Source organism: Camelus ferus, chromosome 22 (assembly GCF_009834535.1).
Source record: "Camelus ferus isolate YT-003-E chromosome 22, BCGSAC_Cfer_1.0, whole genome shotgun sequence".
Lineage (NCBI taxonomy): Eukaryota > Metazoa > Chordata > Mammalia > Artiodactyla > Camelidae > Camelus > Camelus ferus.
Genome location: NC_045717.1, coordinates 24,772,375 through 24,787,989, shown reverse-complemented (window position 1 = coordinate 24,787,989; position 15,615 = coordinate 24,772,375). Strand labels below are relative to the sequence as shown.

The 15,615-nt window shown below is 54.6% G+C and overlaps 1 protein-coding gene across 4 annotated transcripts; it reads right to left on the bottom strand.

Annotated features, from left to right (window-relative positions):
- Window positions 1–936: 936 nt before the first annotated feature.
- On the bottom strand, window positions 937–14,313 carry DAPK3 (death associated protein kinase 3). 4 transcript variants are annotated; one of them, XM_032465931.1, is made up of 9 exons: window positions 14,204–14,313; window positions 13,023–13,163; window positions 6,678–7,038; window positions 6,275–6,404; window positions 5,964–6,012; window positions 5,684–5,710; window positions 4,434–4,586; window positions 3,657–3,702; window positions 937–3,198 (listed from the first exon to the last, which is right to left on the bottom strand). In XM_032465931.1, exons 2-9 carry the CDS (start codon window positions 13,082–13,084, stop codon window positions 2,662–2,664), a joined length of 1,365 nt encoding a protein of 454 aa, XP_032321822.1. In that variant the 5' UTR covers window positions 13,085–13,163; window positions 14,204–14,313; the 3' UTR covers window positions 937–2,661. The 4 variants fall into 4 exon arrangements, with proteins under 4 accessions (XP_032321822.1, XP_032321821.1, XP_032321823.1 ...); XM_032465930.1 differs by having other exon boundaries at window positions 14,180–14,305; XM_032465932.1 differs by having other exon boundaries at window positions 14,197–14,221.
- Window positions 14,314–15,615: the final 1,302 nt, after the last annotated feature.

The following is a 15,615-nucleotide window of genomic DNA, read 5'->3' as shown; positions in this document are numbered from 1 at the left end:
CCCCCGTCTCTACCCTCATCAAGACAGACATTGTCTCCACTTCCCACTCACATCTCCAGCATCTGACGTGGCGCCCACAGTGGGAGATGACTGGGTAAAGTTGGCTGGATTAATGCTGTTTACTGGGCCTCTGGGATCTCCAGGGAGCCTCTGGCTAACCACCCTTGGTGTCTAGAGACCCTCCAGCACTGCAGAGAAGCGCCTCCTTTTCCACAGGAGGCAGGTGGCACCCAAGATGATGCCCACTGATCTTACACAAGCACCCACACTGCGCGCCCCTTTCCTGCCACAGACTGACCGCACTTTGCAACGTACCATCTGGGGATGTGCTGCTCAGAGCCCTGTCTTGAAGCCCTAACAGCCAGGTGCCAGCTATAAAGGACAATCATAGACTGACTGGGGAAATCTGACCATTTGACAAAAGCTGAAATTTACTGAGATTTTAAATGGAAGTTGTTGACCAAAAAGAGCTATAAAAGGATGAATTTTATGGGTTGTATCTCAGTTTAAAACTAATTAAAAAAAAAAAAAACGAGTGATGTGCCCCTCAATGCATGGAACGAGATAACAAGACTGACTGGGCCACTCAGAAAGCAGCAGAGGACCAGAGAAGCCGTCCTCGGAGCCCACTCCACACCCAGAGGCCACAGAGTGGCAGCAGAAGCAGCAACGGCGCCTCCTCCAGGTGAGCCCAAAGCAGGGCAGGGGAGCCCACGTGTGACCTGGCAGTGTCCGAAGGGGCACAAAGGGCAGGAAACCCTTCTCGGCCCACTCTGGCTGCTCAGAAGCCTCCAAGTCATCGCAATGGAAAGAACCAGGGTCCAGCTGAACCCCAAGATCAGGGCAGCCTCCAGGGCCCCCCAGGTCTGCCCAATTCTGCCCAAGGAGCGCAGGTGCAGGCAGTGACAGAGGGAAGGAGACACAAGAGGCCAGAGAGGCTGTGACACCAGGTGACCACCAAGGCTGGCTGTCCCTGCCCCGGCCTGAGCAGAGAACAGCTGGACGCCGGGAAGCCAGGCTTTATTTCCCTTTTCTAAGCAGGCACATGCTTAGAGACATGCATGTCATACAATGGAGGTCCTGAGGGGGATACAGCGGGCCCACCCCACCAAAGGCTTTGCCAGCCCCACAGCTAGGTTCCAACACCCTCCTCGGTCCTGCAGGGTCCTGTGACCTGAGCCCCAACCAGGGCCACAGCTGGAGTACCCGCCCACCTGCCCAGCTCCTCCTTGCACTCGGCTGGAGTTGACCTCCATCCCGAGGACTCCTCTTGGGCTAAGGGGATGCTGCACAGGATCCCTTGATTAACACAACCAGCAACAGAGAATTCCAAGTTCAGGGCAGCCACAGGCCAGGGACCCACGTTTCATTGAAGCCTGGCACTTCCTCTGGGGTGCAAATGCCGCTCAAGGGCAGCACCTAGTGGCACACTGCGGAACTGCTCGCTCAACCCCCTTAACCCTCTGGTCCAGGGCACGCTCTCCCAGGGTCCTCCCACAGGCGTGTTCCTGCAAACACTGGGGAGGCAGTGGAACGGGCTGCTCCATGCACGGGACAGCATGGAGCATGGGCAGGGAGGTGGTTGTAAGGGTCCCTGGGGCTCTCTAGGGAGGGGACACTGGGAACATGGGCCTCTAGCAATTACTCCACGGGGCCCACACGAGAGCTGCTGGCCTGAAGCCCTAATGGTTCCGAAGGCAGCACTGGAGAAGACAGTGAGATGGGGCAGGGGAAGAGGCAAGGGTGGGACCCTCACTGATGGCTCTGGTGAGTCAGGGGCTCTGTGCTGTCGGGGAGCTGGAGAGGAGAGGATGGCTCCACAGCCTGCCCCACTGGGGAGGGCCGCGGGCAGCCGCAGCTCTTCCCCGCCTGGCCCCCAGTGGGCCCGCCTCACGGGGGGGAGTGGAGACCCCCTTTGCAGCTAGCTGTTTTCTCTACTGCATTCTGGCACTGTGCCTGCCACACGGTCTCCCCAGTACTACCCCAGACCAACAGCTCCTTGAGGGCTGGGTCATCTCAGCTCTGGCCCTGGTGCCCTGCCCCAGGCTGGGGACAATGTGAGGGGCTAGGGATCTGAAGGGCCGGGCTCAGAGGCCACCTCCACCACTGACCCGGGAGGAGCAGCCTCCTGTCTGCAGAAGAGGAGCTGGGGTGTCCAGCAGGAGCCCATCAATTCTGAGCCCTGGGGCGAGCCCGGGCACTCAGAGGCCCTCCCCAAGGCTCCATGCACTTGGGTCACATGGAGGGCCTGAAGCTGCTGGCCCAAGCCCTGGGCACAAAGGCTGCCACGCTGACACCCCCAGGTGTGAGGCATCTGTGTCCACTGTGGCCAGTTCCATACTGGAGATGTCAACTCCTCACAGAATTCAGAGTTCCTGAGGGGACACTGGCCCAGAAGCCCCCAGAGTTGAGTTGCAGGACAGAGGGGCTGAGCTGGGGGGGGGACGCAGGCTCTGCAGAGGCCAGACCAGCACGTCCTCCCGGGGCAGAGCCGAGCCAAGGTCCTCCCGTCGGCCGTGAATTCCTGGGCCCCGCGAAGTGCATTCCAGACCAGCGCTCTTCCCAAGTCAGCCTCCAGCCTGCGGGCCCTCCAGGGAGGGCCACACCAGGGTGATGGGGGCGCCACCCAGAGCTGCGGGACACCGCATACCCCAGGAGGCCCTAGCGGAGGCTGCACTCCCCACCCTGCAGCTTCTCCCGCTCCATGGCGCGCACCAGATCCTGCACAAACCGCATTTCTGAGGCCACCTGCTTGGCCAGCGCCTCGTAGCGGCTCTCCAGGCGGCTGAAGCGGCGCTTGAGCCCGCGGGCCCCCAGCAGGGCGCCCTTGGCCTCCTCCTGAGCCTGCCGCTGGAGCGCCTCGGTCTTGTGCAGTTCCTGCCGCAGCCGCCGCAGGTCCTGGCCGATGCTCTCGTTCTCCTCACGGTACCAGGCCTCCTTCTCCTCGTAGATGGCTGTCAGCGCCTCGATGTCCTCGTGGAACAGGCGTCGGCTGTGCTCGAGCCCACGCAGGCCCTCCTCAGCCGCTGCCACCTCCTCCAGCACCTTGGAGAAGCGCTCGAAGTTGATGTAGGTGTTGTTGGGGGGCATGCTCGAGTGTGACTTGATGGTGTACTCCTTGAGGCGGGCGGTCTTCAGGCGCCGCCGCTCTGGCTTCCGGCTGCTGTCCTCCCGCCGCACGTTCCGCCGCCGGATGGCCTGCAGCAGAAGGGAAGGGTGGCCTGGACCCGGCACCAGCCCGGGCAGCCCACCCAGGGCCATGTGCAACCCTCCGCTCACTTTTGTAAGTGAAGTTTTATTGGCACACAGCCACGCCCACTCAAGTACACATGGTCCTTGAGCTTTCCTGCCCTGAATTCTAATTCTGATGGCAGTCGTGTCAGAGACCGAAGAGCTAAAAATAATCACTCTCTGACCCTTTATAGAAGGTAGCCAACCCTGACCCTGGCCTGCAGGTGACCCTTTTCTGGGACGTTTCTGGGCAGGGAGCCCCAGTACATGCAGATGGGCCGTGTGTTCCGGCTGGTGTCTCAGTGAAACGGCTCCAACACCACATCAGTGAACACCGCATGCCCCGCACCATCCAGGACCACTCCTCTGTGCTGAGCACTGGGCACGCCTGCCATGCCTACATGGGGACAGCCCCACCACCTCACCTTGATCCAGGAATGCTCCAGGCTCTGGGCGATGGTCATCCTCCTCCTGGAAGAACCCCCCACCCTAGTTAGTCTCACATGGGCCACCTGCACTGTCCTCCCCCAGGGCAGAGAGCAGGAAGGGGTGGTCCAGGCTCTCCCCACTGCAGCTCCGGCTCCCAGCCCCCACATATGGCTGATTCAAGCACCTGCCCCTGGGGACTTCCAATTCCCTAAAGTCAACATCCAGCCCAGCAACAAGTCCCTGAAGCCACCATGGAAGTACAGGCACAATTAAGAGCTCCCACCCTGCTTGGCTGAGCACAAGGAGCCTACCTAGGGGCCTGGGGGTGCAGGCCCCAGGGTCTCTGTGTTTTCTGAGGGATTTTGTTAACAGTGCTGAGACCCAACACTGGGGTCTCACAACCCAAGCACCCAGAGGAGGAGCCTGGGGAGGACGGTATCCAACGGGGGCACCTCTGTGTGAATGAGGGCTCCGTGCTGCCAGTATTTTTTTTCTAGGGAATAAAAAATAGTAATCTGGAATCTTACACGAAACCTCCTATCTCAAACATTGGCAACAAATTAAAAGCCAAGACACAGCGTCCTAAGAGGCCAGCCTAAGCCCTCTGTGTGCTCCCTCCAGCCAGAGCAGAAGCCACGCCAATTCCATTACAATAGGTAGCAGTTCGGACACACGTTTTACTTGTCCACGACCACAGTGCCCATTCTGGGGGACTCGCTGGGCCCTCCGTGCCAGGCTGCCCCGGACCCCCCTGCCCAGCCTGGTGCTCCTACTTGGGGTCTTTGACGAGCAGCCGGCGGATGAAGTCCTTGGCCAGCTCGCTGGTGTTGCTGAAGTACTCCTCGTCAAAGTCGTAGTTCACGGCCGAGATGTTAGTCAGGGTCTCCTGCTTGGTCTCGCCCAGGAACGGGGATGCGCCGCTCAAGCTGGCAGGCAGACACGGGGCTCAGTGGCGCGAGGCCATGACCAGGCTGCTGCCCAGGCCACCACCCAATTCTGCCATGCCCAAGAAGGGGCCACACGCAGAGGAAAGCGACGCCAGGCCCCGGGCCATCACCCACCCCCGACAGTGCCCTGGCTGCCACCCAGAAGGCAGTGAAAATCCACCATCCACTGACAGGCACCGAAATGAGAGGACAAAACTCGCCGCAGAAACTCAAAAGTATCTACACAGGCACGTAGTCTCGAAGCACCTTCGCTGAAGCATTTATTTGTTAGAGGGAAAGTGGCTAACTTTCGGAGGAGTCCTGGCCGGCACTACTGCAGCACGTGGCCGAGTGCAGTCACGAGTGACTATTCAGATGTCATGTCTTCCTGACATGCTGCACTGAGGCCACACCACCACCCTGTGGGGTTCTGGGCATGTGACACGGTGACTTAGGGTGAAAAATACACATTTAGTCTTCCATTCCCATCCTTGGGCACACAGATCCTAACACCCTTGTAACTTCCTAAAGCCAAGGTGGGAGCATCTTTTGTTGTAATATTCGGTCTTTGTTCTGTTTCCTGAAACAGCTCCAGAGAACAGAAGCATTTTTTGTTATTCACGACAAGCCTCTTCCAGCCACACCTGAGTGCATGCCAGTGAGGTGACCCTGGGACGGCCTGAGGAGGGGCTGGTGGCCGCGAAGCCAGCAGAGGGGTTAGAGGGATGGAACTTCAATCCTCACCCTGATCTCCGGGGGGGAAAGGCGCTGGCGGCTGAGTTAGTCCCCAGTGGCCTGCAATTTAATCAACATGCCTGAGCTGCCAGCCTGCAGTTGAGGGGGACATGCTGCCCTGGCAGGCACCTTGCATGGTTATTTCACACGAGGGTGCCCTGCCTTTTGAATTCTCCAGAACACATCTCTCACTCCTGCACAAATTCATTCATCCACCCATCCAGAGTCACTGAGCACTGCGACGGGTCAGAGCGCTGGAGGTCCTGTGTTCTGCTCACTGCCCCCACACAGAAGCCTCCCAGCCCTCCTCCTGACCCAGCAGGGCCCCAGGAGGGGGCAGGACGCGCCAAGCAGGTACTCACAGGATATAGGTGATGACGCCGATACTCCTGGAGAAGAACACACAGAAGAGACAGGGATCAGTTCTGCCGTAGGCACAGCTCCCCAAACCCCAGAGTCCCGAGGGGGCCAACCTTTGTTCTAAGGCAACAGTCTGTCTGGCCCTGACCCCACAGCTCTAAGGCCAGAAGGATGGGCTACACCCCAGCCTGTGGCTGTGACCTGGCAGCTCCTGGGGACAGGCAGGGGATTCCCTAGGGAGAAAGGACAAAGGCAGCCCTGGGCCCGCTGCCCCCTACTCACCACATGTCTGCCTCCAGACCCAGGGGCTCGTAGTTGACAATCTCGGGAGCTGCGGAGACAAGGAGAAAGGGTCAGGTGGCGGGTGTGTCTAAGGGGGCACAGGGGACATGGCCAACAGGAGCAGCACAGCCCTCAGGCAAGGCTGGTTCTTAGCGAGGAAGGCCAGGACGGTGATAGCACCAACCCAAGGCCTTGAGGTCCCCATGCCTGGCACCAGGGGCGGGAAGGGAAACTCGAGGCCGGTGGACCCACCTTGCTCGACGCCAGCCAGAAATCCCCCAGCGCCCCCCAAGGCCCAAGCCAGGCCTCACCCACAAACTCTGGGGTGCCGAAGATGTTCTTGAACTCGTTCCCTGCTTCGATCTTGTGGGCGATGCCGAAGTCAATGAGCTTGATCCGCGGGTTGGGCACGTTCTTGTCCAAGAGCATGATGTTCTCTGGCTGGGAGCGGGGCAGAAAGGCAGGGCGCTGCGGGGGCGCTCTGCTGCAGCCCGCCCAGCGTCTCTGGTGTCTCTGGGAGCAGCACTGAGCTGCCCCTGGGCTCCCCTCAATCCCAGCGTGTGGGTGTGGGCACGCTGACCCTCTGCACAGGTCCAGGCCTGAGCCAGTCAGTCTCCTCAACACCCTGCGCAGGGACATCCTGTGCCGAGGGGAGGTGGACCCTCTCGACCCCCACCCTCGCCTGCTGTGGCCAGGCTGGTCCAGCGGGCTCACCTTGAGGTCGAAGTGGGCGATGCGCTTGGAGTGCAGGTAGTGGACGCCGTCCAGGATCTGCTTGAGGAACTGAGTGGCCTCGTCTTCCGTCAGGGACTCCTTCTCGGCCAGGAAGTCGAAGAGCTCCCCGCCCGAGACCAGCTCCAGGATGAGCACCACGTCAGTCTTGTTCTCAAAGATGTCGTGCAGCGTGATGATGTTGGGGTGCCGGATCTCCCGCAGGATGTTCACCTCCCGCTCGATCTCCTCCCGGCTCACACCCCGCCGGCTGGATGACAGGCGGCGCTTCTTGATGAACTTGGCTGCATACTCCTTCCCGGTGCCCTTCTGCCGGCATTTCCGCACAATCGCAAACTGGCCGCTGCAGGGACAGAGCGGGGCAGGGAACAGGCACTGAGAGGGCCGCGGGGCTCATGGGACCTGGGCCACCACTCGGACAACACAGCCTTCTCCAACAGCACGTCCCAGCTCCTGGCGCCACGAGGATGCACATCCCCACCACGTTGAGAGTCCACCCCACCCGGCACGTGCTCCCACGTGACTGCAAAGTGGCACATGATACAGTGACTGCCTGGTGCTTCTCCAACTGTGAAAGAATGGAAAGGGCTCCACGGTTAACAAAAGGGAACCAGACTCCACCATGGTAAGCCCAGGGTAATTTTATGCAGTCGTAAAAGAGAGTGACTCTGTGCTGACAAGCAATACACCCGTGAAGACCTGTACCGTGAAGAAGGCTGCAGAATAACATGAGGAATGAGATCTCTCTGCTTAAAAAAAGTACATGCTGTGCTGACACTTACAGGGACGTTTACGTGTGTGTATGTAGCAGAAAGGCCTGAAGGACACACACCAAGCTATGAGCAACACACATCTCTGAGCAGCGGGACTGAGGACAGTGAAGAGGGGCTTTTTTACTTTTTATTTGATATGATTCTACATGATTCAACTTCTCACAGCGTATTTCACTGTTTTTTAAAATCTAAAAATAAAAGAGGAAAAGCCATTGAATTCAAAAGAGCTTCCCATTCAACGGGCATAGTAAAAGAAGTACACACATTTTCACAAGGGAGAAGAGCGAGGATGTGGAGAAAGTGGAACCCTTGTGTGCGGCTGGCAGGGATGCAAAATGGGGCAGCTGGTGAAACGTGAGTTCCCCTCAGACCCAGGAATTCCACTCCACAGAAGTTCTTCTTCTACAGATGTTCACAGCAGCACTATTCACAGTAGCCAACAGGTGGAAATGTCCCAAATGTCCATCAACGGATGATGGATAAACAAAATGTGGTCTACTCACAAACGAATATTATGCAGCCATGAAAAGAAGTGAAGCATTGACACTCACTACAACATGGATGACTCTTTAGAACATGATGCTCAGTGAGAGAAGCCAGACACAAAAGGCCACACAGTGTGTGATTTCATTTATGTGAAACATCCACAGACATGCAGAGTGGATATCTGGTTGTCAGGAGCTGGTGGAGAGGATGGGGAGGTGACTGCTAACGGGGATGAGATTTTTTTTTTGGATGATTAAAAACAATCTGGAATTACTTAGTGGTGATAGTTCCAAAATCCTGAGAAATATAGTAAAGATTATTAAACTGTATACTTTAAATAAGTAAACTGTATGGTGTGTGAATTACATCTCAAGACAGCGGTTATTTTAAGAGAAAGACAGAAATTCTATTTACTGCACTCCAGGGAGCTGTCCAATGTCCAAATTCTTTTGCTGTCTAGGAACTTAGTTTTGTTAACTTGCTTTTCACTCAGGAGTTGACTGAAAAAGGCCAGAGGGTAAATATTTTAAGCTTTATTGGCCATCTGGTCTCTGTCACAATTCTTGTGTGTTTTTACAACCCTTTAAAAAAGTAAAAAGCCATCCCACATTCACGAGCGGGCCACACTAGGGCTGGAGGTGGCTCACAGGCCGTGCAGCACGCACCTTGGCCTCAAGAGGTTATATGTACACACACGTAAGTGGAGAGACCAATTTGAAGACAGAAGGCACACGTTCCAGACAAGAAACTTCAACAAAGCACCATCAGGGGTCCACAGAAAGGAGACCAGGTGACTTTCTGACATCTGGTGAGAATGGGGGGCGAGTGAGTGGAGGAAGAAACGGCAGACAGGCCTTGGGGACAGGAGGGATCTCTGAGGTTGGCGGGGCACAGGGAGGACAGCACAGGCAGAATGAGACAGATGAGTGAGGGTCACCTCTGTCAAGCCGGCAGGGCCCTCATGACCATGTATCCCAGCAAGTGGACCTCACTGGGACACCCAGGGCTACCTGCAGCCAGCAAGCACCTAAGTCGCTGCCCTCGTGAGCACTGCGGCACCAAGGCACCCACGGCGGGCCACCACAGACATGCTCCACAAATACCTGGGCAGGTGAAGTTCAAGGTGGGCAGGTGGGAAGAACAAACTGCTGCACCGAGGTAGGCTAAATAATGCTCCACATTCAAATCCTCAGAACCTGTAGACATGTCACATCACGGGGCAGAGGGAATTTGCAGACAAGATTAAGTTAAGGCCCCTGGGATGGGGGTGACCCTGGATTCCCCAGGGACCCAGTGTCACCACAAGGGGTCCTTATAAGAGGGAGACAGGAGGGTCAGTCAGAGAGAGACAGGAGACGCTGCATTGCTGGCGGTGAGGATGGAGGGGGGTGGCCGCGAGCCAGGGATGCGGCGCCTCTAGAAGCTGGGAGAGGCAGGAGCTGCTTCTCCCTGGAGCCTCTGGAGGGACCAGCCCTGCAGATTCATTTTAGACTCCAGACTCCCAAAGCTTTATGATAATAAATGCATACTCTTCTAAGCCACTAACTGTGGTAATTTGTTATAGCAGCAACAGGAAACTCAAACACTAGTCTAAAAGCCAGAGCATAGGTCAGTTGAAAAATGTCAAATGTTCCTGACCAGGCCTCAACCCCCTACCCAAGTCCACCACAGCGGTCCCCTGGGTACACTGAGCTCCTGCCCTCTGCACATCTTAGCTAATGTCCCCCAATCTAAAATGTCCTTCCTTCTCCCCTTGGCCTACATCAACCAAGCAGATTCTTCCAGGCCCCGCTCCCACCCCACAATGACACCCTGATGGCAATGACCAGAATGCTGAGTGTTCACCACTTGCTGGGAGCACCGTGCTAAGCACTGGACATGTGGCCTAACTCTCAAATATTCCAAGTTGGAATAACAAAGACAAGTAAGACAGAGCTCATGGGGACAGGGACAAAGACACTGTTAGGTGTTGAACTGTGTCACCCCCCAAATCCTAACCCAGGACCTCAGAATGTGACTATTTGGAGATGGGTATTTAAAGAGAGAATTAAGTTAAAACAGGTCACCGGGGTGGGTCCTGATCCAGTATGACTGGTGTTCCTATAAGAGATTAGGACACAGACACACAGAGAGAAGACCCAGTGAGGATGTGGGGAGAAGGCAGCCATCTCCAAGGAGAGAAGGACTCAGCCCTCCAGACACCTTGATCTTGGACTCCCAGTCTCCAGCACCAGGAGAATCAATCTCCACTGTTCAAACCCCCGGTCTGTGGCACTCTGCCACGCAGCCAGCACTAACCAATACAGACACACACAGCACTCCGTCACGTGGGGGCCAGGCTAGATGTCCACACTGACCGACCACAGATTAACTTATTTCCCAAGACCGTCAAGGTGACTTGAATTGGGAGGAAAGAACCCTCCCTAAACATCCACACTCACTCCCAGTTCCTTCAGCCCTGTGACTCCTGGGGAGAGAACACAGCCCTGCTTTACTCCAGGCCCAGGTCACCACGGCGATGCCCCTAGACAGTTAATAACCAGGTTTGGGAAAGACTCAGCTCTGCTCGAAACCGAATTCCAGCGGGATCCAGCCTCTGAGACCCAACACTTCTCACAGTAGCCAAAGTCAGAGTGTGCAAAGTGAGCGTCTGAAAGTGGGTGGTGTCTGGGCAGAAAGCCACACTCCCTTCCCAACATGCAGGGCTAAGCTCGGACATGTGACATTGGGGCCATTACTGGAGTGGGCGGAGGAAGCTGGACGCCCACCACTGGTTCCAGCACGCCTGGGCTTTGTAGCCAGCAGGGCATGGTCTCTAGGTCTGAATCCCGTCAGGCCACTGATGGTCTATAAGGCCTTGGACAAGCTGCTTCCCAGCTCTCAGCCTGTTTCTTTATCCATAAAATGGGGTAATAACAGTACCTGCCTGGTAGGGCCCTTCGCAGATGAATGAAAGTGTAATATAAAAACAGCCCCGAACTCCGATGTCCAAACAACATCTACACTTTATACAAACTGCAGCACAGTATGCACAGTGTTTTGTGGCATTAATCCTTCATCCCACGTGTTTCCAAGAACATTCCAGATCATTACACAGGGCAACACTGTCCAAGATAGCAGCCACTGACTGCACGGAAGCTGTCAACTGAGACACTTGAATGGAGATGTGCTGTGAGCATGCAAGACACATCAGATTTCAAAGGCTCCCTGTCAAAAAAAAGGCAGGGGAGATGAAACGAGCACCCTGAAGCTGCAGGAAGCACCCTTCTCCCCTGGAATCTGACTTGGGCTATGACTGTGAAGTTTCCTGTCAGCTTCTGCAGAGAACAAAATCATTGCATCTGTGGCAACCTGGAAATCATTTCTGCTTCTGAAAAAAGTCATTTTTTTAAATGGTTTTCTTTTAATCAAAATGAAGATTTGAAATAGATTAATTTGGGGGGGGAGGATATAGCTCAAGTGGTAGGGCACATGCTTAGCATGCACGACGTCCTGGGTTCAACCCCCAGCACCTCCTCTAAAAATAAATAATAAAACCTAATTACCTCCTCCTGCCAAAATAATAATAATAATAATAATAATAATAATAATAATAATAATAATAATAATAGACTAAGTTTCTTATTACAAAAGCAAATTATGTGATTTATAGAAAAAAAGGAAATGCAGGTAAACACAGAATAAAATGAACACCTGTACACCCCCTTCCCAGGAATAAGCACTGTTACCCCTTTAGTGGCTATCCCTGCAAGTCTTTTTTCGCGATACATACATATATATTTTCCACAAAAACTGCTATGCTATTTTACAATCTACTTTGTTCACACGTAAGTATGTCCTAAACACCTTTTCATATCAATAAATGACCTTCTATAACAACAACAAAAAGCAATAAACTATTTCATTAATAATTTTTATAATGATCACAAGCAAAATGATAATAGTTTGACATATCAGGTGAAATAGAATATATTATTAAAATTGCAAAAATTGACACAGCTACTGGAAAATCTCAATAGACTTCCTACGTGGCTCACGTCACACGAGGTGCCTGGCTCTTTTTAATGGCTGCATAGTAGTCCATCCGTGAGGTGGCAGTACTGAGGTAGCCACTGAAGAGGGTTCCCTCATATAAAATTCTTAGGGTGACTCTCCCTGTCCCTAGATCCTTAGGTCCACGCACGAACTAATCCCAAAGAATTAACCCCAGAAGTGGGATCAGTGGATTGCAGGGAATACACATATTTTTGCTGACTTTTGCCAAACTACCCTCAGGAGACCCTAATACATTTTCAGCAGGAGTATGAGATTTCCTTGGGGGTGGGGGACAGCCTGCATTCTCTATCACTCCGACAGGGGAAATTTCTAAAGGAGAGACTTCAGAATCCCAAAAGAGCCCCACACACTCTCAGCAAAGGTCTGATGAACGGCTCAGTTATTTACATTCCCTTCTGCTGACATCACGGGGCAGCCAAGGCGGCTCTGGGAAGGCCAGCCAGCAATACACTCACCAAATAAGGTTTGAGGCTCTGCGGAAAAAGGATGGTGCCTGGCGAGTCCTAGGCAGGGGAGCTCCCAGGGGACAGTTCCAAGGCCCAGCCAGGCAGGAAATCAGCTGCCAGGCTGGATCGGGAAAACTCCGCTCTTTCCCATAAGAATGCTAACAATTGGCAAGGGTGTGGGCTCCGACAGGAGGCCTTCCCTGGAAATGTACTAGAGCTGGGGAGACTCAACTGCCCCCAACAAGAAAGGATTAAAGAGAGGGACAGACCTTTACCAACAAAACCTGCAAAATCTTCTGCTCTCACACCATATACCAGGCACTGTATTAGGTACCATATATACTCAGTTATGTTTTTCCCCAAAGAAAATGCACAGAGAATGTCAGAGCAAGAATTCTAGGCCCTGACTGGCAGACTCCAAGGCCCAAACTCGTTCCACAGCACATGATACTGACTCATGCCTTCTCGGAGAGTAGGATGAAGGACAGGAGAGGAAATACTTCCAGAAAACCCAACAGTGACTCTCCCCCCTTCTCCAGAGCCCCATCAGAGGGCACACTGCTCACCTGCCCAGCTCCTCCCCCATCTCATAGTGGTCTTCCACATCTTCCTGCCTGAATGTGGACATGGTGGCCGGTCTGCCTTCCAGCACCTTCCACTCCAGTGAAAACTGTCACAGTGGCCCGGGGAATCCTCTAGCTGTGACCCTGGAGGAGACAGGGAAGTAGGAAAGGAGATGCCAGCCATTACTTCTAGGTGAACAGACTCGCTCCCCAAAAACAGGTTTCACATCACCCCACAGTGAAACTCCACTCTCCTCACAGAAAGCACTTGCACTTGGTGGGTGGGGTACTTTCCTGTGTCATCTCATTTAGCTATCACACCACCCAATAGGTCAGTATTAGCCCCACTGTGCCACCTTCACTCCCACAACTCCCGCCAAGCACATACCTCTGGTTCTCCACAGTGCCCCAGTCTTTCCCTGCCTCTCCTTCCCAGGCTTCTCTCAACATGTTCGTCCAGAGCCCCACACATTCCTGCAAGTTCCCCCACACTCTTCACACCACCAAACCCTGGGGCTCCCTGATTCTCTGACAAGTTTCCTAACTGGTTCCAGTCCCAACACACTCCCATCTCCCTGCCCATCTGCAACCTCAACCCCTCCCTGTCCTTACCCGCGCTACTCCTACACCCCCTCCCTATCTCGGCTGGTCTCTTAAGACGCCCCGCAGCAGTGCTCACCCCATCTCTTACTCCCCTCAGTCTTGAATTCCCCGGGAACTGGACAATGGCTTCCAAGCTCCTGCAAGGTCCCTACTCACTCTTGCCTGCCCCTGACTTCCACTGTCCTAGCAAAGCTAACTTCTTTCTCCTCGCTCCTCGAAAACGCCCACCCTTCAAGGTTTCAAAGTCCCCCACCCCGAGTCTCCAAGCCCCAAACGGGACCCCGCAAAGGGCCACATTTGAGAGTCTCCTCCATCGTCCTTCACCCCCAGCCTTCTCACAGGCCCCAAGGCAGACCCCGATGGCTTCCGTCATAGAAGCCTCCAAGGTCTCCCCAACCCCTAACGCCCCTGCTCCAGCGTCCCAGATGCCACCACGCCCCTCACAGGCCCCGGTCCACCTCCTCCGGCCAGGTCATCCCAGGGGTCCCTAAACGTCACCCCTCAACTCCCCCGAGGGCCCCTCCATCCGCCAGCCTCAGACCGAGCCCATTCCGCACCCTCCTCGGCCCCGCACCACGGACCGGCCCCTCAGCCGCGCTGGCCGCCGCCGCGTCCTCGGGCGCCGCCGCTTCGGCTGCCTCGAAGTGCCGACCCGTGCGACGTCACCGCGCCCGCCAGCTCCCGCCCCCCAGAGGCAGATCCCACGGCCCAGTGGTCAGTGCGCCCGCCGCTCATGAAGCCCCGCCCTCCACCACTTTCCAAGCCCTGGCCCGCGGGCGTCCCACCCTCCTCAGCAGAATGCTGTCTCTGGAAAAGCCTCGCCTTCCCGCAGCTGATTGGCTGTACTGAACGCCGGTCAAGCTTACGGAAGTTGACCTTCCGACTTCCGGCCCCTGGTCCGCCCCGCCCGTTCTCCGACGCGGCTCTGAAGTCGGGAGGCGGGATGCTGAAGTCCTGCGTCGCTCTTCCTGCCTTTCTTGGGCATGATACGCGAATCCAAGGACCAGAACCGGTATGACAGCTCCTGGGGTGGATCCTGGGGCTGTTTAAGCCCTTGAGTGGCAGTTTCCTCCTCTGTAAAATGTTACCCAACTTCCAAATACGTAAAAACGCGAATCAGGTCAGTCAGGTGTTGCCGTTAACTCTTGAGGATTGTTTCGTGACTCCTTTTCGACCTAAGATAAATGATAGCAGCTACTGCTGAATGAACCTTAAATGCGTACCAATCAACCTGAGAAGGTAAAATACAGTAATATCTTTACCCACTCTACAGTTGGGGGAACAGATCCAGCCAAAGTCACATAGCCCTTAAAGGCATAGCTGAGATTCTTTCTATGCAGAACTACCTTAGATGCCGTCTGACACAGACCCTGTGTCTCTTTGTCTTTGCTAACCGCCCTGACTTTGGCAAGTCTCCCTCTTCTTCACTCCAACACGATTTGTCTTCCTTCCCACCTCAAACGTCTCATTTCCGCCGTTATGTTTTGGCACAAGCTGTTCCTCCTGCCTGGAGATCGCCTTCCTGCACCCTTACTGAACTTCAGTTCACAGCTACAGCAGTGCCTTCTCCCATATCCAGTTCTCCCTATCATTACATCTTACATTAGTCTGGTACATTTGCCACCACTAATGAACCAACAGTGAAACGTTAACCAAAGTCCATACTTTATTCAGAATAGACTCCCTTGTTTTTCCCTAATGTCCTTTATCTTCCCATGTCACATTTAGTTATGCCTCCTTAGGTTCCTCCGGGCTGGGACAGCTTCTCGGTTTCCGATTTTTAATGAGCTTTGAGGATTGGTCAGGTATTTTATGTAAGTCCCCTGAATTGGGATTTGCCTGTTTTTCTCATGGTTAGACTGGGATGATGGGTTTTATGAAAGCCACAGAGCGGCATTCTCATCACATCAAGGGTCTACATTATCATGATTCATCACTGATGTTGACCTTGGTCATCTAGCGCCAAAAATGTCTGATATCGTTACTTTTTTCT